Consider the following 27621-nt stretch of genomic DNA (forward strand, 5'->3'; position numbering starts at 1 on the left):
AAGCTGACACAACGCGAGGATTTAAAAACTCTGGCACAAGCCAGTCAAGGTGGTCCCAGTGATGACTGGCATACTGGGTGCAGTGCCTCAAGATCTTGGCCTGCACTTAAACATAATTGGCGCTGACAAAATTACCATCTGCCAGCTACAAAAGGCCACCAGACTGGGATCTGCACACATTATTCACCGATACATCTCACAGTCCTAGACGCTTGGGTAGTGTCCGACGTACAATCCAGTACAACAACCAGCAGAGTGACCTTGTTTGCTGTGGAGTCATCTTGTTGTGTTTCAGATAATAATAATTATTTATTTATTTATTTATTTATTTATAATCCGCTCTATCTCCCTGGAGGGACTCAGGGTGGATTCCCAACATAAAAGTAGACATTCAATGCCGAAACACAACAACAATACACCTATAGTAACTCATACACTCATAGCCCCTGGTGGCGCAATGGGTTAAACCCTTGTGCCAACAGGACTGAAGAATATGGAGGTTCGAATATGAGGAGAGCATGGGTGAGTTCCCTCTGTCAGCTCCAGCTCCCCATGCGGGGATATGAGAGAAGCCTCCCACAAGGATGGTAAAATATCAAAACATCTTGGCAACGTCCTTGCAAGCAGCCAATTCTCTCACACCAGCAACGACTTGCAGTTTCTCAAGTTGCTCCTGACACGAAAAAAAGTAATGAAGTTTGGCAACCCAACATATAAAAGCAAATTATGACTTAACAACTAAAATTAAATTAAAAACACAGCCTGTTATAAAAGACATAAGACAAAACATCAAACAGAAGCATCATTTTGCCATTTCCTTTGGGGCAAATAGATTGAGCATTGCTCAAGATATCTATTGAGCTAGTGGGATAAACAGGGCACGGATACGGATGGTAACCCTATGGTCTCAAATGGATAGTTAAGAGCCGTTGGCTTTGCGAAAGACCTGCTCCTGGTAGAAATACAAGCTTCTAGAATAGGTTGGTTGATACACAGCAATATATAACTGTGGGTGTTTGGAGGAAATCTTTATGAGGATTGTCATAAGTGCATCAATGAATTGTTTGTTATGCGGATTGTCATAAGTAGGTCCTCTATGTCAGTACACAAATGAATAGTTGGTTATGCTTTTTGATGTTGTTCATAATAATAATAAATAATAATATTGTGTGCATCTTCAACTGAGGTCTGATTTATGGCAATCCTATCCCAGAGTTTTCTAGCAGTGTAGTGAGATATCGGCACTCTTTGGTAGAGAAAGCTAGAAAGCTAAGCACCTTGTTAAAGTAATACCAAAGTATCTAAAGCTTTCAGCAGTACAGTTAAAGCAGTGCCAAACTGCATTATTTTTAGAGTGTAGATGCACCTATAGTCTCTAACTAGACAGAACCTAAGTCTACGAAACCTTATGAGTCTCAAAGGTGCTCCAAGATCCTTATGCATGGAGATCCCAATGACCAAATGGTGGTTCAAAGCATAGATGAAAACAAAGTATTCCAGCAAGTGAATTTACATTAAGAACTTCCAAAAACAATGGTCAGAATTGCATATGTTTGGTGAGATCCTTTCCCTGCCTCCTCCCATTCACAAAGTCTATGGCAACAAGTGTGAGCTTGACCTTGTTTGTTTCTCTTCTTTCAGGTGGATAACGATGACGTCTTGACCGTGGAGGAACAGGTCTTTTTGCTGCGGAAAGCCAAGGCCAAGTGCGAGCGGCATTTGAAAGCCAAACCCAAAGTGCAAGGTAGGTTGATGTCATTGTTGACATCTGCTCTTCTGATGACTCTGGACAAAAAATGAAAGCTAATAGTCAAATACCAAAGAAGAGGATGGCTAGAACTCACTCTGTATGTGCTGCTTCGTTACATAAATACCTTAGTGGCATAGCTAAGTAAAGGTAAACGTTTTCCCCTGACATTAAGTCCAGTTGTGTCTGACTCTGGGGGATGGTCTCATCTCCATTTCTAAGCTGAAGAGCTGGCATTGTCCATAGACACCTCCAAGGTCATGTGGCCATTGGCATGACTGCATGGAGCGCTGTTACCTTCCTGCGATAGTGGTACCTATTGATCTACTAACATTTGCATGTTATCAAACTGCTAGGTTGGCAGAAGCTGTGAAAAAGGAAGAGGGTCCAACCAAGGGCAAGGTGGGTGGATAGCATCCTTGAAGTGACTGGCTTGACCTTGAAGGAGCTGGGGGTGACCACGGCTGTCAGGAAGCCCTGTCCTGGGCTGGTCCAGGAGAGCACCAAGAGTCGGAAGTGACAGAATGAATAAACAACAACAACCTGCAGCACATTTTGCTATATTTTTTTCAATGAGTATCTTATTGAGTTTCAACTAATTCAACCTAGTTTGTGGCAGCCACAAAAATGAAGTTTCTGGAGTAGAACAACTCATAGAATCATAGAATCAAAGAGTTGGAAGAGACTTCATGGGCCATCCAGTCCAACCCCTTGCCAAGAAGCAGGAATATTGCATTCAAATCACCCCCGACAGATGGCCATCCAGCCTCTATTTAAAAGCTTCCAAAGAAGAAGCCTCCACCACACTCTAGGGCAGAGAGTTCCACTGCTGAACAGCTCTCACAGTCAGGAAGTTCAGATGGAATCTCCTTTCTTACTTTCAAAGTAAGGACCACACTTTCAAATCAGGAAAAGTAAATTATTCAAATTGGGTTACACAGTGTTATCCATGGATTTGATAAATAAGTTCTTTTCATTTGCTAATGCTATTTTACAGATCAAAGGAGAAATGAAGGAAGATCTATATGTGGCAAACCGTTTGTTAAGTAATGACTATAATTCTTCTATGGAAGAAACCGGTCTTTAGAAGATAGTAGAGGTAGAAAGAAGTATTAGAAGTAAATGTGTCTGATGGGATTTTATGGGATTTTATTATGCTTTTTAACTAATTGTTTTATTTTGTTTCTAATTTACTTACTAATTGGTTACTTATTATAAGTTCATATTGATGTTGTTTGTTTATTTATTGTTTTGCTTTGTTTGTTTTCATACTGGGGGAAATGGAAGGAAAAAGGAAGAGGGGCTGACCAAGGGCAAGGTGGGTGGATGGCATCCTTGAAGGGACTGGCTTGACTCTGAAGGAGCTGGGGGTGGCCACGGCCGACAGGGAGCTCTGGCTTGGGCTGGTCCGGGAGGTCACCAAGAGCCGGAAATGACTAAATGAATAAGCAACAACAAAGACTGCATTACTTCTGTTGTTACACTCAGGTCAGGAAGTCCTCTGACTTTAAAACACACCACACGAAGAGTGAAGAAGCAAATCTTCTTTTATTGAAGCTTAGTAAATAGCTAGAAGAAATAAATGCTTGTAAGAAAATAAGAAGGTTCCAAAAAGTAAAAAGTAATAAGTCCATAAAAAGCAGTAACACAAAGCAATGCCCACACAAAAGATAAAAACAATCCAAGACAGCATTAATCCAGACAGGAATCAAACAGGATGCAAAGACAATCCAAAAGGCTAAAAAACTCCACAGGAACAAGACCCCTTGAATAGGATTTCCATGGCACATGAACTTGGTTTCCAAACAATGCCTGATCTAACAGGTTTCCCCTTGAGGCAAACCTTATATCCCAAAACTCAGAAATTGGTTTCGCTTTCCCCACATTTACCCCTTATCAGACGAAGGCTTTCAAAGCGACGTAAACATTGAGTTTGCTGTCAACCCTGGCTAATCTGCAGCCCCCTACTCTTCAGCTCCCTATCTGGCTGTTCATTAAAATTCCCAGGTGTCAGATTGTTTTCCAAACCCAAATCTTGAGAGCTCACAGAGAGAGGGAGTGAACCATCATTGCTAGGCCCAGCAGGGATATTCTCATGAGAAACTGCCCTTTTCACTGGGGCCTTTCTGTCATTGTCTGCCTGAAAATTTCAATCTTGTACCTCATCCTCGGCACCATCATTTACCTCATCATTTCCCACATCAGGATCCTGAAACACAAACACAGGCTGATTCCCAACATCTATAATGTTGATGTACCCATTGTCTACAACTCAAAATGCAGTTAGCGGCCCACGCAAAGAAAGCCCTTTTGCCTGCATGCTTTACTTCGGCTGGGTGTTGTTGTCCTCCTCCCACACACATCGATCCAAGTGGGTGATCCGGGGGCGGGGCGGGGGCTCAAATCCAGAATTCCCCAGGGCTCTTCTCCCACCATAAGGATCAGGTTGGTTCAGACTCTCTCATTTCTTTTCTATTTTGAGCTTCTTTTAATTGGCACCAGATGTACCGGGGGAGGAGGGGGGGAGAGAGTTTGTAGGGAGTGCGTTTGTGTTTGTGTGCGAGAGGAAGACAAAGTCTCAGTCCCCCCTTCCATTTCACAGCTGGTGTTTATTGAAACCATGGAGAGCACTTTCAACAACCCACCCAAAGAAACCCTTATGGGAGCTGTGGGGTGAGCTTGAGTCTTCATTGTAATGCACAAACATCCTTCTGGAAAAACAAGGGCTTTTCAGAAGGAAAAGAAAAACACCTTCCCTTTCGTACCCACCCACCCAAACTACATCCGGAAGGGTTCACGGTTGCATTGGCCCAAAGGTCCAATTAACACCTCTTGGAATCCCCTTGCCATTCGGGGAGGTTTTTCCTGTCCTTTTCACCTCTCAATTGAGCTATAGCCAAACACACGTCACCAAAACTCAACGTTCCCTCCTAGCCTTCTATGCCAGTGGTTCTCAACCTTCCTAATGCCGTGACCCCTTAATGCAGTTCCTTATGTTGTGGTGACCCCCAACCATAAAATTATTTTCGTTGCAACTTCATAACTGTCATTTTGCTACTGTTATGAATCGTCATGTAAATATCTGATATGCAGGATGTATTTTCATTCACTGGACCAAATTTGGCACAACTACCCAATATACCCAAATTTGCATGCTAGTGGGGTTGCAGGGAGATTGATTTTGTGATTTGGGAGATATAGTTGTTGGGATTTATAGTTGACCTACAGTCAAAGAGCATTCTAAACTCCACCAGTGATGGAATTGAACCAAACTTGGCACACAGAACTCCCATGACCAACAGAAAATACTAAAAGGTTTTGGTGGGCATTGACCTTGAGTTTTGGAGTTGTAGTTCACCAACATTCAGAGAACACTATGGACTCAAACAATGATGGATCTGGACCAAACTTGGCACACATACTCAATATGCCCAAATAAGAACATTGGTTGATTTTGGGGAAAATACATTTCGGAGTTATAGTTGCTGGGATTTATAGTTCACCTACAATCAAATTCCAAACTCAACCAATGATAGAATTAGGCTAAACTTCCCACACAGAACCCCTAAGACCAACAGAAAATACTGTGTTTTCTGATGGTCTTTGCTGACCCTTCTGATACCCCCTTGCGACCCCTCCAGGGGTCCCGACCCCCAGGTTCAGAAACGCTGTTCTATGCACATCTAAACTGGCCATGTTCAATGTTTATTCAGCTTTCAGTGATTTCCGCAATTCTCGGGACTCAGGTATCACAGAGGTGATGAACCTGCTCCAGCGTGTAAGAGATTATCACACAAGGGTTGAAGTGTGCAACGGCAGCTGCCTAACAATGATTCGAAATGCTCCAGATTGCATAATATTATCTCAAACACATTTCAACCAGTTTGCAAGAGATTCTCAACCTTCCCAATGCCGCGACCCCTTAATACTGTTCCTCATTTTGTGGTGACCCCCAAACATAACATTATTTTTGTTGCTACTTCATAACCGTAATTTTGCTACTGTTGTGGATCGTCATGTAAATATCTGATATGCAAGATGTGATTTCATTCACTGGACCAAACTTGGCACAAATATCCCAAATCTGAATACTGGTGGAGTTGGAGATGACTGATTTTGTCATTTGAGTGTTATATTTGCAGGGAATTATAGTTCACCCACAATCAAAGAGCATTCTGAACTCCACCAATGATGGAATTGAACCAAACTTGGCACAAAAAACTCCCATGACCCACAGAAAATACCAGAAGAGTTTAGTGGGCATTGACCTTGAGTTCTGGAGTTGTAGTTCACCTACATCCAGAAAGCACTGTAGACACAAACAATGATGGATCTGGACCAAACTTGGCACACAGAACTCCCATGACCAACAGTAAATACCGGAAGGGTTTGGTGGGCATTGACATTGGCAGTTGTAGTTCACCTACATCCAGAGAGCACTGTGGACTCAAACAATGATGGATCTGGACCAAACTTGGCACACAGAACTCCCATGACCAACAGTAAATACCGGAAGGGTTTGGTGGGCATTGACATTGGCAGTTGTAGTTCACCTACATCCAGAGAGCACTGTGGACTCAAACAATGATGGATCTGGACCAAACTTGGCACACAGAACTCCCATGACCCACAGAAAATACAAGAAAGGTTTGGTGATCATTGACATTGAATTTGGGAGTTGTAGTTCACCTACATCCAGAAAGCACTGTAGACTCAAACAGTGATGGATCTGGACCAAACTTGGCACAGATACTCAATATGCCCAAATGTGAACACTGGTTGAGTTTGGAGAAAACAGACCTTGACATTTGGGAGTTGTAGTTGCTGGGATTTATAGTTCACCTGCAATCAAAGAGCATTCTGAACCCCACCAGTGATAGAATTGGGCCAAACTTCCCACACAGAACCCCCATGGCCAACAAAAAAATTCCTGATGGTCTTTGATGACCCCTCTGTAACCCCCTCATAACCCCCCCCCCCCAGGGGTCCCGACCCTCAGGTTGAGAAATGATGTTCTAAGGCTATGCTTTTCTCTACATAAAGGACTCCTATTCCTTAGGCTGCAGAAAGCACTTTCTTCCAGTGCTGGCATTTGTGCGATAAGCCACGAATGCTGCTGCAGCGCTATTAGGAAAATACATAGAATCAAAGAATCAAAGAGTTGGAAGAGACCTCTGGTTTGAGGCATGTTGTGGGCATCACTTTTTTCCAGTTCACTTCCGTCTGGTGAGCAGATGGAAAGGATCCTATAGCTATATAGCCATAACTTCTCACTTTTGACCCATTTACTAATTTTTTTGAAAAAAAATCCAGGTAACTGGACAGTTTTGCAGGTAATTCCTGGCACTCATATAGATTTCTTTTGTAAGACTTTTGGTTTCTTTCTTGTGAAAGCTTCAGCTTCTGCAACCCAAAACAAGGTAGTGCACCTCCCCCTTGCAAAATATACAAATGAGGAAAAGATTGGGTATTGTGAAATTCTTTTATTCGCATTTAATCTGTTTGGAAAGCCAGTGTTTGTGTGCTAAGAAAATCCAGAAGTGATTGACCACATATTTGCAAACTTTCTCAGTGCCAAAGTCACAGAATGGAAGACTCTCGCAAGAACAACTCAATTCTTGGAGTAGGATTATTGTTCCAGGAAAATACTGAGACCTGGACAATGAAGGGAAGGAAATACATTGTGGTGGTGCATTAAGCTGAAAGCACAATCAGCTCTTGAAAGAGCTTCCAGGCAGATTGCTCCATGAGCATTGGATGCAGAGTTTGCAAAATGACTTGACCTGGCACGCTAGCTCCAAAAGTTAGGAATAGTAATTCAGAAACTGGAAACCACTTGGTGTATTCTGCAGAAAACATCCCTATGAAAGTGGTCGTAACAGAGACAGCCAACTTACTTACTTACGCGATCCCTCATTGTCCAAGTAAGATTGTTCTCCAAGTGCGGTATCCTGGCGTTGTGTACGTAGGTGACTTTGGAGCGCTATTCTTGACCTGCATGTTCTCCCATAGTGAGGACACTGGTTTCCAGGTGGAAGGCGGTCCCAGTTGAATGCACCTTCCTCTTGGCACGTTTCTCTCTTTCGCCTTCCATTCGTGCCTCTTCAAATTCTACAGCACTGCTGGTCACAGCTGACCTCCAGTTAGAGCAGTAAAGGGCCAGGGCTTCCCAGTTCTCTCTCGGTGTCTGTGCCACAGTTGTAAGGTTAACTTTAAACCCATCTTTAAATTTCTTTTCCTATCCACCAACATTCTGTTTTCTGTATTGTCGAAGGCTTTCATGGCTGGAATCACTAGGTTCTTGTGGGTTTTTTCGGGCTATATGGCCATGTTCTAGAGGCATTTTCTCCTGACATTTTGCCTGCATCTATGGCAAGCATCCTCAGAGGTAGTGAGGTCTGTTCTGCTTTCTGTTCATGAGTTGGGAGTAGAGTAACTCCTTTGGGAGTCAGTGATCAGGCATTCAGACAATATGGCCAATCCAGCGGAGTTGATGTGTAGGAGCATCACTTCAATGCTGGTGGTCTTTGCTTCTTCCAGCACGCTGATATTTTGCAAATCTTGCAAATGTCTTGGGAAGAAGGCCTTGTCCGCCTGTCTTCCCAAGACATTTACAAGATTTTTTGAAGGCAACACTGATGGAATCGTTTCAGGAGTTGCATATGACATCTGTAGACTGTCCACGTTTCGTAGGCATACAGCAGGGTTGGAAGGACAATAGCTTTATAAACAAGCACCTTGCTATCTCTACAGAGACAACACTTGAATCAATAGGATTTACCGGCACACTTGACTCCCTGATCCACAACTGATTCAATGACTCTACTAACTGGATTGGCCATAAGAATTTAGGCCAATAAGAATTGCATTTTGCCCAAAATACAGTACTTTCTGTACCTAATAGAAATCATTCTTTGCACAAAATGCCAAGTGTTGCACAAAATGTAATTGGTTCCAAATGCAATAAGTTTGTACACAAAATTCAACAACAACAGAGAGGGAGCCCAGAAAAGCAATGGCCTTTTTGTACTCCTTTTCCTTTTTGCATTCATTCACATTCAGCTATGCAATCCTGGGAGTTGCAGTTTCACAGGGGTGCTCTTGAGGTGCTCTTCGGGGAAAATAGAGCTTGACATATGCGAGTTGTAGTTACTGGGATGTATAGTTTACCTACAATCAAAGAGCATTCTGAACTCCACCAATGATGGAATTGAACCAAATACGGCACACAGAACTCCCACAATGAACAGAAAATATATATCAGTGATTGGTTGGGGGGTGGGCGCCAAAATACTGTTTGCTTACTATTGAAAATTACCTACGGCTGCCTCTGGGAGGGAGGTGGCCAATCTGAGGTCTTTGGGGAGGGAATTCCACAGACAAGGGGCCACTGTTGAGAAGGCCCTGTCTCGCGTCTCCACCAATTGCGTTTGTGATAGCAGTGAGATTGAGAGCAGGGCTTCTTCAGATGATCTTAAACTTTGTGATGATTCATAGTAGGAGATACGTTTGGACATGTAGTCTGGGCCAGAACCATTTAGAACTTTAAAGGTTAAAACCAGCACTTTGAATTGTGCTCGGTAGCAGATCAGCAGCCAGTGAAGCTGGTGTACCAGAGGAGTTGTGTGCTCCCTGTACACCACTTCGGTGAGCAACCTGGCTGCTGATCGCTGGACTAATTGAAGTTTCCGAGCAGTCTTCAAAGGCAGACCCATGTAGAGCACATTGCAGTAGTCTATTCGGGATGTAACAAGAGCATGGACCACCGTGGCCAAGTCAGACTTCCCAAGGTACAGGCGCAGCTGGCACACAAGTTTTAATTGTGCAAAAGCTCCCCTGGCCACCACCAAGACCTGAGTTTCCAGGCTCAACGATAAATCTAGGATCACTCCCAAGCTGCGAACCTGCGTGTTCAGGTTCTCTACCAAAGAGTGCTGGTGCCTCACCAAATTACCAATCCCAAAATTCCATAGCATGGAAGCATGTCAGTTGCAGTGGTGTCAAACTGCATTAATTGCAAAGTGTAGATGCACCCTAGCTCAGTTTACCACCCACGAAAAATTTCCTTCTCAATGTCATGAAGAGAGGAGAAATTGCCCGGAACCGATGCAGCTTTCAAAACAACGCGGGACCTAAACCTGGATGTTCTTTTCCGACTGCTTTCCCAAACTTGTAAGAGCTGTCGGGTCTGCTTCGCCTGCAATCTGCATCCTGTTAGTTTTAATTAACGAGATGCCGGGATGAAGTCATGGTTAATTAAAAGAATATAAAGCCACGGCACAAGAATGCTCAGAAGTGGCTTTGGAGGGTTCCATGGCATGGAGCGTTTCCAGAATGGAATCTAGCGCCTGTTGTTGGTGCATCTACACTGGAGAATGAGTGCCGTTTGACACCGCTTGAACTGCCATGGCTCCATTCTAAGGAGACCTGGAAGTTGTAGCTTTACATGGACTTGAGCCTTCTCCATCAAAGTGTGCCGGCGCATCACCAAACTACAAATCCCAGAATCCCATAGAATTGCACTAGCATTGCACCAGGGCAGTTCAAGTAATGTCATAGAGTCATAGAATCCTAGAATCAAAGAGTTGGAAGAGACCTCATGGGCTATCCAGTCCAACCCCATTCTGCCAAGAAGCAGGAATATTGCATTTAAATCAACCCCTGACAGATGGCCATCCAGCCTCTGTTTAAAAGCTTCCAAAGAAGGAGCCTCCACCACACTCCGGGGCAGAGAGTTCCAGTGCTGAACAGCTCTCACAGTCAGGAAGTTCTTCCTCATGTTCAGATGGAATCTCCTCTCTTGTAGTTTGAAGCCATTCTTCCATTGTGTCCTAGTCTCCAGGGAAGCAGAAAACAAGCTTGCTCCCTCCTCCCTGTGGCTTCCTCTCACATATTTATACATGGCTATCATATCTCCTCTCAGCCTTCTCTTCTTCAGGCTAAACATGCCCAGCTCCTTAAGCCGCTCCTCATAGGGCTTGTCTCCAGACCCTTGATTCTTTTAGTCGCCCTCCTCTGGACACATTCCAGCTTGTCAATATCTCTCTTGAATTGTGGTGCCCAGAATTGGACACAATATTCCAGGTGTGGTCTAACCAAAGCAGAATACAGGGGTAGCATGACTTCCCTAGAATTTAGACACTATGCTCCTCTTGATGCAGGCCAACATCCCATTGGCTTTTTTTGCCGCCACATCACATTGTTGGCTCATGTTTAACTTGTTGTCCACGAGGACTCCAAGATCTTTTTCACACGTGCTGCTCTCGAGCCAGGCATCTTCCCCCATTCTGTATCTTTGCATTTCGTTTTTTCTGCCTAAGTGTAGTATCTTGCATTTGTCACTGTTGAACTTCATTTTGTTAGTTTTGGCCATTCATCTCTCTAATCTGTCAAGATCGTTTTGAATCCTGTTCCTGTCCTCTGGAGTATTGGCTATCCCTCCCAATCTGGTGTCGTCTGCAATCTTGATGATCCTGCCTTCTAAGCCTTCGTCTAAGTCATTAATAAAGATGTTGAACAGGGCCGGGCCCAGGACGGAACCCTGCTGATGGCACTCCACTTGTCACTTCTTTCCAAGATGAAGAGGAAGCATTGGTGAGCACCCTCTGGGTTCGTCCATTTAGCCAATTACTGATCCACCTCACCGTCAAGTGGCATTCATATTACCCAACAGTTTATTGAAGGTAACCAGGATACATGAACCTATTTTGGAGACAGGTTAGCTCTGTAAAGTTCAGACTAAACGCCAGAGTGGATTCACTGATAGGGAAGCCGCCAGCTGCTATCCAACACTTGTTTCAAACTAGTGTTGAAATATGAACACATTGTGATATGACCAAGAAAACAAAGTGCGCTGGTTGAACAGTCGCAAATTGAACAATTCTCCCATCATGTTTAATAATAAGGAAATTGACACTTGCATGAAAAGTAATTAAACTATGGAATCGGATCGTCGTTTTACAGTCTCATTTCATGCCACTGGTTCTTTTTAACATAAAAAGAAGAGACAGATAGTGGAAAGCACCCAACAGAGTCCGTGCGAAAACAAATGGGAAGACGTGTTTCCAAGGGCACATCTACACTGTAGAATGAATGCAGTTTGACACCACTTTAACCACCATAGCTCAGTTCAGAAGATCAGCCAGCCTGCATGCTTGCTGCATCAGTGTTTAGCATTTACACAAATGACGAATCACTTCCAGAAGGGACAGAGAGCTTCATCTATAATGATGATCATGCCATCACCACTCAAGCAGGGAGCTTTGACATGGTTGAACAGAATCTTCCAAAGCTTTAGGTGCTTTTATTGCTTATTACAGGGAGCTCCCGTTGGTGCAGCAGGTTAAACTGCTGAGCTACTGAACTTGCTGACTGAAAGGTCAACGGTTTGAGTCCGGAGAGTGGGATGAGCTCCTGCTGTTAGCCCCAGCTTCTGCCAACCTAGCAGATCGAAAAGATGCAAATGTGAGTAGATCAATAGGTACCGCTCCAGTGGGAAGGTAACTGTGCTCCATGCAGTTATGCCGGCCACATGTCTTTGGAGGTGCCTACGGACAACGTCGGCTATTTGGCTTAGAAATGGAGATGAGCACCACCCCCCAGAGTCTGACACAACTAGACTTAATGTCAGGAGGAAACATTTACCTTTTACTGCGATTACAGAGAAAACCAGCTGATTCCAAATCCCTCTAAAATGCAGACTTGTGCTTTTCATCTTAAGAACAGACAAGCATTTCAACCTCTGGGGGTTACCTGGGAAGGAATCCCACTGGAGCATTGCAGCACACCCAAATGCCCGGGAGTTACTCTGGACAATGCTTTGACTTAGAAGAAGCACTGCTTAAATACCAAGCAAAAACTGGGTGCAAGAAATAATATCGTACAAAAGCTGACTGGCACAACCTGGGGATCACAACCAGACACAGTGAAGACATCTTCCCCTGCGCTTTGCTACTCTGCTGCTATGTACTCATGTCCAGTGTGGAACACATCTCACCATGCTAAAACAGTGGATGTGGCTCTTAATGAGACATGCTGTATTATCATGGGATGTCTATGCCCTACACCACTGGAGAAATAATACTGTTTAGCTGGTATTGCACCACCTGGCATCTGCTGGGAGGTAGCAGCCAATAATGAAAGGACCAAGGCAGTGGCATAACGGGCTATCCTCTGTTCAGATATCAGCCAGCATGCCAATGCTATAAATCAAGAAATAGCTTCTGAAGATCTACAGAGATAGTTGCAGGAACATCTCTGCAAGCAAGAGTCCAAAAGTGGCAGGCTCAAACCTAGAACCTCAATCAGTAGCTGATACCAGATGAGAAACTCCCTCCTGGGCACACAGAAGAGTGGGCAACATGGAAGGCGCTGAAGCGACTGCGCTCTGGCACCACAAGATGCAGAGCCAACCTTAAGAAATGGGGCCACTAAGTGGAGTCCACAACATGCGAGTGTGGAGAAGAGCAAACCACTGACCACCTGCTGCAATGCACCCTGAGCCCTGCCACATGTACAAGGTGGCAACACCAGAGGCACTCCAAGTGGCCAGATACTGGTCAAAGGACATTTAGTATAACTTTGTGTTTTTAAATACTTTATAACTGTTCCTTCAATTCGCTTCTGACACAATAAATAAGTAAATGCTATGAGATCCTGGCAGATGCAATGTATTTATCCTCCATGTATTGTCGAAGGCTTTCATGGCCGGAATCACTGGGTTGTTGTGAGTTTTCCAAGGTATATGGCCATGTTCCAGAAGCATTCTCTCCTGACATTTTGCCTGCATCTGTGGCAGGCATCCTCAGAGGTTGTGAGGTCTGTTAGAAACTGGGAAAATGCATCCTCTGCCAAAGAGTGCTGGTGGTGCCCCACCAAACTACAAATCCCAGTATGCCATAACATTTGCGCCATGGCAGTTTGAGTGGTATCTGTGACGGCGCGAGTGGCGCCTCCTGTGTGTAGAACTTTAAAGTGCAAAGGTTTAACCTGTATAACATGCCCATACTTGCTTAGTTTGTAAATGTATAGTTGGATTGATTGGTTATTTATAGCTGTCAATCAATGTTGTTTGCACCAGTTATATTGCTTCCTCAGCCTAATTGCTTGGCTCTACCTCTTCCTGGAGGAGGGCAGAGCTTTTCCTTTTCCATTCTACCATCAAACTTTCTATCAGATAGACGTGAGAAAGAGACTTGGCTCTCAAGCCCTTAATTAAGTTACCTCTCATCACCAATTCTAAGGTTTTTACCCTTGGGACTCATACTTCATGTCCAGATCAACCTGGACAACGTTGAGGAGACCCAAGCGCCTTGAAACCGGTCCTTTGGCATCAAAAGGAAGACTCTGTGCCTTCAACATAGGCCATTGGACTGGGGGTTGTGTTTGTTCTGACTTTCACAACCATTGAGAAAAGAGGAAACAGCTGCGAAATCTCCTTGGACCCAAGACAACCAGAGACTGTAATGTATATTTCCTTTACCCCTTTGAAACTTCCAGCTTATTGCCTTAAAGGGATAACTCTTTGTGAACAATAAAACCTATTTTGAGTTGTCTACAGTGTTTTGCTCCTTGGGAGTTCCAGTTCTCTAAAGGAAGGCAAGAAGCAATCCCCTGGGGGAAAGATGTCACGTCTATGTCTCTTTCACTAAGAGTTATAGCCCCCAGGCACAACGGCATAGTATCTAACTGTGTTCAGTGTACAGTGTGGATGCACCTTAAGAATAGATTTTAATGAAATGATTACACTTGTGAAATTCCACTAATGTAACCTTGAGCTTGAGATGACCATTGCACAGTGGCCAAAAGTGGACTGATATTTGCGTAGGGATGAATGCAACATTTTTGGCCTCTGTCCCAAGGCACTTATAACAGGAATGTTGATAATGGTGCGAAAAAGACTAAAATTGGAAATATTGAGTGAACAGGAGATATGAGACTGCATCTGGGGCTGGATTTTATGGGGCCGAAGACTGGAAGTAGTTATTTATTTCTCGTATCAGGGCAGCCAGTCAATTATACTACATTTCTAACAGAACAAAGCAAACAAACAAACAGACAAAATACAAAATGTGTGAGTTTGGTAGTTGATTAAATGTCCTTTGACCAGTATCTGGCCACTTGGAGTGCCTCTGGTGTTGCTGCAAGAAGGTCCTCCCTTGTGCATGTGGCAGGGCTCAGGGTGCATTGCAGCAGGTGGTCAGTGGTTTGCTCTTCTCCACACTCGCATGTCGAGGATTCCACTTTGTAGCCCCATTTCTGAAGGTTGGCTCTGCATCTTGTGGTGCCAGAATGCAGTTTGTTCAGCGCCTTCCAAATCACCCAGTCCTCTGTGTGTCCACGGGGGAGTCTCTCATTTGGTAGCAGCCATTGGTTGAGGTTCTAGGTTTGAGCCTGCCACATTTGGACTCTCGCTTGCTGAGGTGTTCCAGCGAATGTCTCTGTAGATCTTAGAAAACTATGTCTGTATTTAAGTCGTTGCCGTGCTGGCTGATACCCAAACAGGGGATGAGCTGGAGATGCCTCTGCCTTGGTCCTTTCACTATTGGCTGCTACTTCCCGGCGGATGTGAGGTGGTGCAATACCGGCTAAGCAGTGTAATGTCTCCAGTGGTGTAGGGCGCAGACACCCCATGATAATGCGGCATGTCTCATTAAGAGCCACATCCACTGTTTTAGTGTGGTGAGATGTGTTCCACACTGGGCATGCATACTCAGCAGCTACTGGAAGTAGTGAAGCCAAGCAATCCATGGAAAGAGAGGAGATTTGGGAAAGAGAGGGAATGAAAGACAAGGGAGTAATCCTCTGTTACGTAAGAAGAAGGAAAGGATCCAGGAACCCAATGTAGTCAAGGGTAGCCACATGGAAGCGATTGTGTCTGCGCAAGGGGGTGGTGCGGCAAGCCCCTCTTCTCATTAAACCGTTGCCGACTCCACCTCTGTGCGCATGATGTATGTAGCAAGGGACCCCGCGTGCCCATAAAGCGCTGGTGGCCACCTCCGTCCTTTTCTCAGGGGCCAAACGTAAACCAACAAGAATTTGTTGCCAGCAAGCTCTAATTTTTGAAACGAGAGTTTTGAGCTAAATTGGGACCATGTGGAGAATCAGCCTGAGAACAAAAAGGGGAATGTTAATGCAATAGTGAAGACAGAGATAGAAAGTGGATGGAGAAGAAGCTCTTGGCAGAAACAGAGGATAGCGAAACAGAGCAGGTGGAGTCGGAGCCTTGGGAAAATCTTGCCATCAACAATACATTGGGTTCCTGTGTGATTTTTGGGCCGTAGGGCCATGGTCTAGTAGCATTCTTTCCTGACATTTCGCCTGCATCTGTGGCTAATGGCAACTTCAGAGGTCTGTTGGAAAGGAAGGAAGTGGAGTGTATATATTTACCTGTGGAATACTCTCCTGGCTGGGAGAAAGAACCCTTGTCTGTTTGAAGGAAGTGTGAAAGTTGCAATTAGCAAGCTTGAATTAATGTTTGAGTAGCCATGAAGCTGCAAAGTCAATCAGTGAGGGCATTTGCATAGAGGTAGTGAACCAAATTTAGTGTGTGTGTATCTATCTATCTATCTATCTATCTGTGGGAGAAATAACCTTGTCTGTTTAAAGCAAGTCTGAATGTTGCAATTAGCAAGCTTGAATTAGCATTGAATAGGTAGTGAAGCAAATTGAGTGTGTGTGTGTATATGCATATGCACACCTACCTGTGGAATAATGTCCAGTGTGGGAGCAAGTGCGGATGTTGCAATGATCAAGCTTGAATAGCATTGAGTAGCCATGAAGCTGAAAAGTCAATCACTGAGGGTATTTGCATAGAGGTAGTGCAGCAAATTGAATGTGTGTGTGTGTGTGTGTATACACACACACACACACACACACACCTGTGGAATAATGTCCAGGGTGGGAGAAAGAACCTTGTCTGTTTAAAGCAAGTCTGAATGTTGCAATTCACAAGCTTGAATTAGCATTGAGTAGCCTTGAAGCTGCAAAGTCAATCAGTGATAGGATCTGCATAGAGGTAGTGAAGCAAATTGAGTGTGTGTGTGTGTGTGTATGTATATGCACATGCACACCTACCTGTGGAATAATGTCCAGTGTGGGAGCAAGTGCGGATGTTGCAATGATCAAGCTTGAATAGCATTGAGTAGCCATGAAGCTGAAAAGTCAATCAGTGAGGGCATTTGCATAGAGGTAGTGCAGCAAATTGAATGTGTGTGTGTGTGTGTATACACACACACACACCTGTGGAATAATGTCCAGGGTGGGAGAAAGAACCTTGTCTGTTTAAAGTCTGAATGTTGCAATTAGCAAGCTTGAATTAACACTGAGTAGCCTTGAAGCTGCAAAGTCAATCAGTGATAGCATCTGCATAGAGGTAGTGAAGCAAATTGAGTGTGCGTGTGTGTGTGGAATAATGTCCAGTGTGGGAGCAAGTGCAAATGTTGCAATGAGCAAGCTTGAGAAGAGGTTAAATTTATTTATTTTTACTTCATTTAATGTCAGCATCATATCCACCAGCCTTGTATCTGAATTCAAACCCAACTTTCTGGGATGAAGAGGGGAGAAACCCCAAAGGAGGAAAGGTCTGCCCTCGGCACTCTGCTCCGTCCACCCAGCCCTTGGCTTCCATGCATCGGGAACCTGTGTTGACCTTGGTTTGGAAAAGAAAAGGGGACATTTTGCGGAGAAGGGATTAAGAGAGAGAGAGAGAGAGAGATGCACAAAAGGCTGTTATTAGCCACCAAGATTTGGCTATTCTGAGGTGTTGTTGGCTTGCCCCTGTTTAGCAGCGTCTCACCCACCCCATAAATACATTTTTTTATTTGCTCAGGCAAGCTTCCTCCCCAACAGGGACGGATTAAAATAGGAACACCGCTTTATGGCTGGCGGCACCTCCGTCATGGGCTGCGTTGGTGCATACTCTGTCTCTCTTGCACATAGATACATACACACAATGCCCCAGAGGACAGGTTTGGGATCCGAAATGACCTTCACAGATTGGAGAGCTGTGGGCCAAAAATGACAAAATGAATTTCAACAGGGAGAAATATATGGGCATACATACATACTCTTAAGGCAGTGTTTCCCAACCTTTTTTTGACCAGGGCGACTCTCCAACATTAGTACAAAAGGGTTACTAATCGGTTTTTGGTCAACTTTAGATTTGGTTTGGTTATTTGGGATGCTGATTCAGAAAATTGCATTGGATAGACCACATCAGCTCAAGTTTCTGACAGAGAACATATGTTCTACCAGGCATGTAGCCCCCCCCCTCCCCCCAAAATGGTGGTCCGTGAGAAGGCCTTACAGGTACATTATTTAACCTGTTGTGTGCTGGTACGGCTGTACCTGTTGCATCCCAGTTCTGGAAACAAGACCATAAGATTAAATCCACCACACTGGACTGTGGGAAAAACAATCCTCTTTATTGATGAAAAATGGTTACAAAAGAAAGGTAAGTGCAAAGTCAAAATGCCAAAGTAGAAACACAACAGTCAGGAAAATCTCTGAACTTGAGCAAAATTCCAAAAACCACAATACAAAAACCAGGAACCTGTTAGCATATCACTAACTGTACTTGAAAACTAGAAGCCTCTGGGAATGCAGGCCATGAAACACAGGAAATCTGCCAAGGTACTGCCTCAATCTAAAATGATGCTTGATCTAGCTAGACAGCCGGGGAGAGGCTCCTTAAACTAAAGAAACTATTTCTTGAAACGCCTCCAGACTTTGAAGCCTCCCTCTCCCGTAATCTATTTGACCTTCGTAGAAACTGCGATTCCCTCCTGTTCTTCCAAATCTGTTCCCTTCGGTCCTCATTAGCAAACCCAGGTGTGAGTCCCTCTGGGTTTGCTTGATTCCAAAACATTCTCATCAGGAAGTTCAGTTTCCCTTTCCCCGCCACTGGCCTCATAATCAACAGTTTCAACACCATCAGGGAAAGATACATGTTCAGAGGTCTGTTCAGTTGCATCAGGAAATACAAGTAAAGAATCAGGTTCAGGTTCTGGTTCGCACGGAGGCTGAACCCCAACAGTATCAGGAGCTCCGATTTCTTTTTCTTTCTTTGAGTGTTTGCATGTATTCCAAGGTTCCATGCATTTTGCAATAAGGTAGCTTCCCTTGGTTTGCATTCATAGGGCCAATGATCCATCAATCATCATTAGGTTCTTTAGTTCTGCCTCTTTTTCTGGGTTAAGGAGGGGAAAAGGGGACCTCTACTTCAGTTCACACAGAGAAGCCTTTCGTACAGGATGTGAATCAGTTCCACCTGTAGAAAGCTTCGTCTTTTACAACTCTTTTGCTGGGGGGAATTCAGTCCCACAGCTCTACAGAGAACTACAGCTTTGCTGGGGGGAATTCAGTCCCACAGCTCTACAGAGAAGTATAGCTTTGCTGGGGGGAATTCAGTCCCACAGCTCTACAGAGAAGTATAGCTTTGCTGGGGGGAATTCAGTCCCACAGCTCTACAGAGAACTACAGCTTTGCTGGGGGGAATTCAGTCCCACAGCTCTACAGAGAAGTATAGCTTTGCTGGGGGGAATTCAGTCCCACAGCTCTACAGAGAAGCATAGCTTTTGCTGGGGGGGATCCAGTCCCACAGCTCTACAGCCAGCCTTTACTGGGAATTGAAGGCTTTCTTTCCTCTTGGAAATCTACAAAAGGACTCTGGTAAGGACCACTTGCGGCAGCCATAATGCAATTTGGAACCGGGTGTAGGGGCCCACGCCAGCAGAGCTTAAGACAGATTGCCCAGGTAGGGGTCAAGGATTTCCCTGATAGTGAAGAACCAGTTCATGAAGATAGTTGCCTGTCCCTTGTGGACAAGATTAAGAAAGCCACCAGTTGATTCAAAGCCTTGGAGTATTTGTTTGATTTATTGAAGACCTAAGCACTAATAAAGAACTTTGTTAAACTTTCCAAGTTTCTAAAGACTTTGTTTAGGAAAATCCAAAAGGCCTCTAATCCGAGGCACCCCCGGCATCCCATTAGGTATACGGAAAACACGTCCTGTCTACAGACTCTTTCACAGGCCCAGCACGTGACAGCACATGTTATGTTTATTCAAATCATGATCTGATCACCATGCTTTATATATCCCATATGCATTGGGGTAATGATACAAAAGGTTTGCTAGAGTAGACCCTCTTTCACTCAGACTGAGCCCCCCCCCCCAAATCAAACTCAGCTCCCCCCGAATTAAAATCCTGGCTACGGGCCTGCGCTCTACAAAGCTTTAGGTTCCCTTATTGCCTATTACAGGGAGCTCCCGATGGTGCAGCAAGTTAAACTGCTGAGCTGCTGAACTTGCTGACTGAAAGATCAACGGTTTGAATCCGGAGAGTGGGATGAGCCCCTGCTATTAGCCCCAGCTTCTGCCAACCTAGCAGTTCAAAAACATTCAAATGTGAGTCGATCAATAGGTACCACTCTGGTGGGAAGGTAATGACACTCCATGCAGTCATGCCAGCCACATGTCATTGGAGGTGTCTACGGACAACGCCAGCTCTTTGGCCAATTCCTAATCCTCTTAAATGATATAAAGTCGGAGGAGAAAGATGCAGCAAGAAAGATGCAGCAAGGCTACCTCCATTGCTTGGGAGGAGGTGTTTCTTGTGGGTCTATATCAAGCCCCAAATTATGGCTGAGCTTCCTCCTTTCCCTGAAGCGCGCACACACACATACACAAACCCTTCTCCCACCTAGAATATTTTAGGTTCCTCTCGCCTATTTTGTTCCAAGCCGCTGGTTGTCCTTCCCGTAATGGAGTGACCACAGTTGCGGTTTCAAATGCCTGGCTGCCGGTGCCAGAACAACCTTGGGGATGATTTATATTCTGCGCTCCTAGATAAACACCTTGGAACCTTGTTTGCACTTTGTTTCCCAGCCAAAAGGACTCTGGGCAGCTGGCTTTAATGCGCTGATGGAGGAGCCGGGAGTACAAACTGCGGGCAGGGAAGAGGCAAAGAGCAAACAAAGGGGCCCGTCCTGCTGTTTTATGGTATAGCCCAATTTAGATTCCAATGCTGCCGTGCTGTCTGTCAAATGCTGGGGTTGGGATCCAAGAAGGAGGCTACTACCCTGACCACACATCCAATATATCTGATTTTAGAAGCAAAGGGAGATCGGTTCTTTTCGGTACATAGGAAAAACCAGAGATCTCTAAGTAAAGGTTGGAAACATTCATGCTCACAGCTCTAGAGAGTTGCAACTTCTGGTCAGTATCGGCAATGTCGACACTAAACAGATAGACCAAGAGTCCAATCTCTGCAATATATCTGATTTTAGAAGCAAAGGGGGATCGGTTCTTTTCAGTACATAGGCAAAACCAGAGATCTCTAAATAAAGGTTGGAAACATTCATGCTCGTAGCTCTGGAGAGTTGCAACTTCTGGTCAGTGTTGGCAATGTTGACACTGAACAGCTAGACCAAGAGTCCAATTCTCTGCATTGCTAGAAAATCCTGTTCAGGGGAGCAGGACTGCCTTCATATTGTATATCCACTACCTTTTGGATATCTCTTTGAGAGCCTTCAACATTTCAGCTAACACCTCCCAACAAAGGATCCTCCAGGCAGCAACCAGCCAGGCTTTGAAGCTATGAGACCATTAAATGTTGGCAGCGTCCAAATGAGTTCTTTCTCCCACCCTGGACATTCCACAGGTATATAAACCTCTTTTACTTAGTTTCAAACTGACCTCACAACTTCTGAGGATGCTTGCCATAAATGTGGGCGTAACGTCAGAAGAGAATGCTTCTGGAACATGGCCAGACACCCCGGAAAACTCACAGCAACCCATTTCAAAGATGACTTGTGGTCAGGCAACATCAAGAGTATAGTCAAGATGGCAAAACTTATTCATAGGGGATGACACATGAGTTTGGAGAGGTTGCAATTATTTGCTTTTTGCTGACTGGAAAGTACAAAATTGTGATTGTGTGTGTTTGCCTGATGAAGAAACTAGTGGCACTGCAAAAGACTGCATGATGCATTTTGTGCATTATGTGCTATTGGTTGTGCATCTGCCACGTCCATCATATACAGAGGTGCATCCCATACTTTGCATTGCAGTTGACTATCCTATATTTTGAATTCCAGTTGGGCATCCCATTCCAGTTGGGCATCACACTTTGCATTATGGTTGTTTATCCCAGGTCTTTTTAAACTTTTCCGCCGGAGAAATCTTCACATTACTTCATGTATATGTTTATGTGTGTATAAAATAGGTATATAAATCAAACATCTATTGATAACAAACCAGCATCTGCAAGGCTTGCTAAACAGTCTGATTTTACTTTTTATGAAGTACCGTACATCTGAAGCATCTTCTGCAGAGTCTGTTGCAAACACTGCATATTGTTACTAACAGATGTGTGTCATGTGCAAAACAGAAATACTTTATTGTTCCCAAACTTTTGGTGACCCTAACATTGATCAAAGGGGACCCCATTTGGGGTTGGGACCAACAGCTTAAAAAGCAATGGTCTATCCTTTGCATTACAGTTGTGCATCCCATAGTTGGCATTGTGCTTGAGCACCCCATACTTTGCAATTGCAGTGGCACATCCCATAGTTTGCATTGTGTTTATGCATCGCATTCTTTACCAATGCAGTTATGCATCCTATACTTTCACTTATGGTTGCACATTGTGGCTCTAAATCAGCGTTTCTCAACTGGGGGTTGGGACCCCGAAGGGTCACAAGGCGGTGTCAGAGGAGTTACTAAAGACCATCAGAAAACATTTTCTGTTGGTCATGGGGATTCTCTGTTGGAAGTTTGGCCCAATTCTATCATTGGTGGTGTTCAGAATGCTCTTTGATTATAGATGAACTATAAATCCCAGTAACTACAACTCCCAAATGCCAAGGTCTATTTTCCCCAGACTACACCAGTATTCACATTTCAGCATATTGAGTATTTGTGCTAAATTTGGTCCAGATCTATCATTGTTTGAATCCACAGTACTCTCTGGATGTAGGTGAACTACAACTCCTAAACTCAAGGTCAATGCCTATCCCCAACCTCCTCCAGTGTTCACATTTGGGCATGTTGAGTATTTGTGCCAAGTTTGGTCCAGATCTATCATTGTTTGAGTCCACAGTACTCTCTGGATGTAGGTGAACGACAACTCCAAAACTCAAGGTCAATGCCCATCAAACCTTACCAGTATTTTCTGTTGGTCATGGGAATTCTGTGTGCCAAGTTTGGTCATTAGTGGGGTTCAGAATGCTTTTTGATTATAGGTGAACTATAAATTCCAGCAACTACAACTCCAAAATGACAAAATCAATCACCCCCAACCCCACCAGCATTCAAATTTGGGCGTATCAGGTATTTGTGCCAAATTTGGTCCAATGAGTGAAAATACATCCTGCATGTCAGATATTTACATGATGATTCATAACAGAAGCAAAATTACAGTTGTGAAGTAGCAACAAAAATAATGTTATGGTTGGGGGGTCACCACCACATGAGGAACTGTATTAAGGGGTCGTGGCATTAGGAAGTTTGAGAAACACTAAACTAAATGTTTTATTGTGTATTGCATATTTCCAAATGTGGGTATTTATACCATGCAATTTGCTTCTGACATGATAAATAAATAAATACACCATGCTCTGGTCTCAGAGCCAAAACACAAAAAAGACCCAAACAACTTTCCTTTTGGTGATGGGTTCAAATGCTCCAACGCTTCTGAAGCCTACCGCAAGACATGCAACGATTCCTTCCTGTCCAGCGCAGGGTGGGGGGAAGAATGTTCTTGTCCCTTGACCAGCTTCTTTTAAGAGCCCAGGAGAGCAATAAGCATCTGAACAAACACACACCTGGGCCAACGCAATGGCTGCGGAGAGCAACGTCTTCCTCAGGCATCCTCAGCACCCAAACACTGCCCTCCTGTTCGCATCCAAAAAGTGGGAAGACGTGGGCACTGCCAAGCCAAGGGTACCTTGCGGGGAAGGGGAACAGTCGGGCAGTGTTTCCTGAAGACTCTCTGTACCCTTTTCTGCAAACCTCATCCTCACTCTATCTCGCAGGGCATCCGCCTCGATCGTCATTTCCAGGCAATGGGGGAAGGCTGCTCAACAGAGTCTTCACCCACCCTTCTCGGAAAATTTGTTATTTATTTATTTCATAGAATCATAGAATCAAAGAGTTGGAAGAGACCTCATGGGCCATCCAGTCCAACCCCCTGCCAAGAAGCAGGAATATTGCATTCAAATCACCCCTGACAGATAGCCATCCAGCCTCTGCTTAAAAGCTTCCAAGGAAGGAGCCTCCACCACACTCCGGGGCAGAGAGTTCCACTGCTGAATGGCTCTCACAGTCAGGAAGTTCTTCCTAATGTTCAGATGGAATCTACTCTCCTGTAGTTTGAAGCCATTGTTCCCTTGCGTCCTAGTCTCCAAGGAAGCAGAAAACAAGCTTGCTCCCTCCTCCTCCCTGTGGCTTCCTCTCACATATTTATACATGGCTATCATATCTCCTCTCAGCCTTCTCTTCTTCAGGCTAAACATGCCCAGCTCCTTAAGCCGCTCCTCGTAGTACTTGTTCTCCAGACCCTTGATCATTTTAGTCCCCCTCCTCTGGACACATTCCAGCTTGTCAATCTCTCTCTTGAATTGTGGCGCCCAGAATTGGACACAATATTCCAGGTGTGGTCTAACCAAAGCAGAATAGAGCATGGGGAGCATTACTTCCTTAGATCTAGACACTAGGCTCCTATTGATGCAGGACAAAATCCCATTGGCTTTTTTTGCCGCCACATCACATTGTTGGCTCATGTTTAACTTGTTGTCTACGAGGACTCCATTTATTTGAAACTTTTATATCCTGATCTTCTCTATCTCCGTAGAGGGACTCAGACCAGCCAACAGCAAAGATTCAATGCTAACAGTAAAAATCTAAAACATTATATATCGACTAGGACGCAATGGAACAATGGCTTCAAACTACAAGAGAGGAGATTCCATCTGAACATGAGAAAGAACTCCCTGACTGTGAGAGCCGTTCAGCAGTGGAACTCTCTGCCCCGGAGTGTGGTGGAGGCTACTTCTTTGGAAGCTTTTAAACAGAGGCTGGATGGCCATCTGTCAGGGGTGATTTGAATGCAATATTCCTGCTTCTTGGCAGAATGGGATTGGACTGGATGGCCCATGAGGTCTCTTCCAACTCTTTGATTCTATGATTCTATGATTAAATTAACAAATACGTATAAGATAAATTACATACAAGCCGTTTGACGAGATAAAAACATGCCCAACTCATGTTAAAACCCCTTTTTCCCAGCTCCAGCAGACCTCTGAAGATGCTTGCCATAGATGCAGGCGAAACGTCAGGAGAAATGCCTCTAGAACATGGCCATATAGCCCAAAAAAACCCACAAGAACTGAGGATGCCCAACTCAGTCCGTATATTCAGTCCATATATTGTGGTCAATAACTTTGGTTGATTACCGGTCTCACCCATCATTCTACAAAGGCCTCGTTCCACAACCAGGTTTTTACTAGGTCAGGGGGGAGGGGGCAGATCTAATTTCATTCGGGAGAGAATTCCATAGCCGGGGGGCCACCACAGAAAAGGCCCTATCTCTCGTTCCGACCAGACGCGACTGCGAAGGTGGCAGGACCGAGAGCAGGGCCTCTCCAGACGATCTTAACACTCTTGATGGTTCATAGGGCAGAATACGTTTGGACAGGTAAACTGAGCCGGAACTGTATAGGGTTATGTAGGTTATATGTACATCAAGAGTGGCCAAAAAGGTTTGACTCAGTGGCTACCTTTCTTTCCTAACAGTGGACTATTCTACTGAATTTGAAGATGTTTCCACTCTAGTTCAGGTCTAGGTTCTCATCAGAGTTGTGTCTTTCTCTTACAGAAGGGTACTGCGTTCCAGAATGGGACACCCTCATCTGTTGGCCGGAAAGTGCTCCGGGGACGTTGGTCTCCATGCCGTGCCCAGATTACATCTTTGACTTCAACCACAAAGGTAAATCCCTCGCTGTGGGCCAGATATTTTGACCCAGCCAGACCAATGAAGGTAAAGCTGTCATGGAGTCTTCTCGGCAAGGCTTCTTCGCCATGGTCTTCATCTGAGTGTCACTCCCTCAAGGTCACCCCATAGGTTTCCATGGTTGAGCAGGGATTCGAACCCTGGTCACTGGAGTCATAGTCCAATACTCAAACCATGACTCCATATTGGTACATGTGGATACTTGTAGGCTGAAATGGCACCATTTCAGGTAGATTTTTGGCTCCTGCCGACCAAATTCTGCTGTATTCATGGACCAAGCATTAGCAAGAAGTTCATCTCTGACCCATCGCCAATTTTTTAGACTCTCGTTTTCTTCCCTCCTTCCTTAGGCCATGCTCATCGGCAGTGTGACCGGAATGGGAGCTGGGTCCAGGTGCCCAGCGTTAACCTCACCTGGGCCAACTACAGCGAATGTGCCAAGTTTTTCCCCATTGACACAAGGCAGAAGGTAATTCCCATTGTGCATTTGTTGTTGTGGTGGTGGCTATTATTGTTGTTGCTGCTGCTGCTACTACTGCTACACTGATCAACACACATTTTGGTGCCTCCAATGTTAGCCCTGTTTCTGGGTTTATTTGCCCTACTGACTCCAAAAATGGCACCAGTTTTCCTGCATCACTTCTAGTTTTTGAGATACAGAACATATGCCATCTATCAGTCTATGCCTTCTATTCAACATCTTTATCAATGACTTGGATGACAGAATAGAAGTCAGATGACACAAAACTGGAAGGAATAGCTAATATCCCAGAGGATAGGACCTAAAGTGACCTTCACAGATTAGAGAGCTGAGTTAACACTACATATATGATTTTCAACAGGGGAAAATGTATGAGGGTTGAATGAAAAGTAATGCCTCCATCTTCGTAACTCCTCAACAGATGGCAGTACTAGTATGCGGTAGGTACTGGCTTGCTCAGTAGACTCTACTCTACAGTTCCAATTTGGTAGGCAGCCTTAGCATTGAATGATTGTGTTATTAAACTGCGAAGTATGAAACCCTGAGCAAATGGTCAATGTGACTTAAGCAACATATGCGGCAGGTACTGGCTTGTTCAGTAGACTCTCCTCTACAGTTCCATTTTGGCAGGAAGCCTTAGCATTGTGTTGTTAAAGTGCAAAGTATGGAACCCTGCGCAGACGGTCAGTCAATGCAACTTAAGCAACATGCAGTCATTGAATTCTTGACAGCAGGTGTCACCCCAAAGGAGATTCATCAGAGACGGCAAGCTGTTTATGGTGATTGTGTTGATGTGAGTACTGTGCGTTGTTGGGTGAGTAAGTTTAAAGATGTTGAGGTGACACTTTCTGCTGTCAAGAATTCAATGACTGCACCAAATTGGGAGGGAGAGCCAATACTCCAGAGGACAGGAGCAGGATTCAAAGCGATCTCCACAGATTAGAGAGATGGGCCAAAACAAACAAAATGAAGTTCAACAGGGACAAATGCAAGATACTCCACTTAGGCAGAAAAAACGAAATGCAAAGATACAGAATGGGGGATGATGCCTGGCTCAAGAGCAGTACGTGTGAAAAAGATCTTGGAGTCCTCATGGAAAACATGAGCCAACAATGTTATGTAGCAGCAAAAAAGCCAATGGGATTTTGGCCTGCATCAATAGGAGCATAGTGTCTAGATCTAGGGAAGTCATGCTCCCCATGCTCTATTCCGCTTTGGTTAGGCCACACCTGGAATATTGTGTCCAATTCTGGGCACCACAATTCAAGAGAGATATTGACTCTAAGCTGGAATGTGTCCAGAGGAGGGCAACTGAAATGATCAAGGGTCTGGAGAACAAGCCCTATGAGGAGCGGCTTAAGGAGCTGGGCATGTTTAGCCTG

General features: G+C 44.5%; 1 protein-coding gene across 1 annotated transcript in view; it reads left to right on the forward strand.

The window, feature by feature from the left end:
* PTH1R (parathyroid hormone 1 receptor) overlaps window positions 1-27621 on the forward strand; it is a 183658-nt gene that overhangs the window by 118058 nt on the left and 37979 nt on the right. The window contains exons 2-4 of the mRNA XM_060782697.2: window positions 1642-1744; window positions 25624-25734; window positions 26109-26227. Coding sequence (XP_060638680.1) covers window positions 1642-1744; window positions 25624-25734; window positions 26109-26227 — 333 coding nt within the window. The remainder of the gene's footprint in view (window positions 1-1641; window positions 1745-25623; window positions 25735-26108; window positions 26228-27621) is intronic.

The sequence above is a fragment of the Anolis sagrei genome, chromosome 6 (assembly GCF_037176765.1).
Source record: "Anolis sagrei isolate rAnoSag1 chromosome 6, rAnoSag1.mat, whole genome shotgun sequence".
Lineage (NCBI taxonomy): Eukaryota > Metazoa > Chordata > Lepidosauria > Squamata > Dactyloidae > Anolis > Anolis sagrei.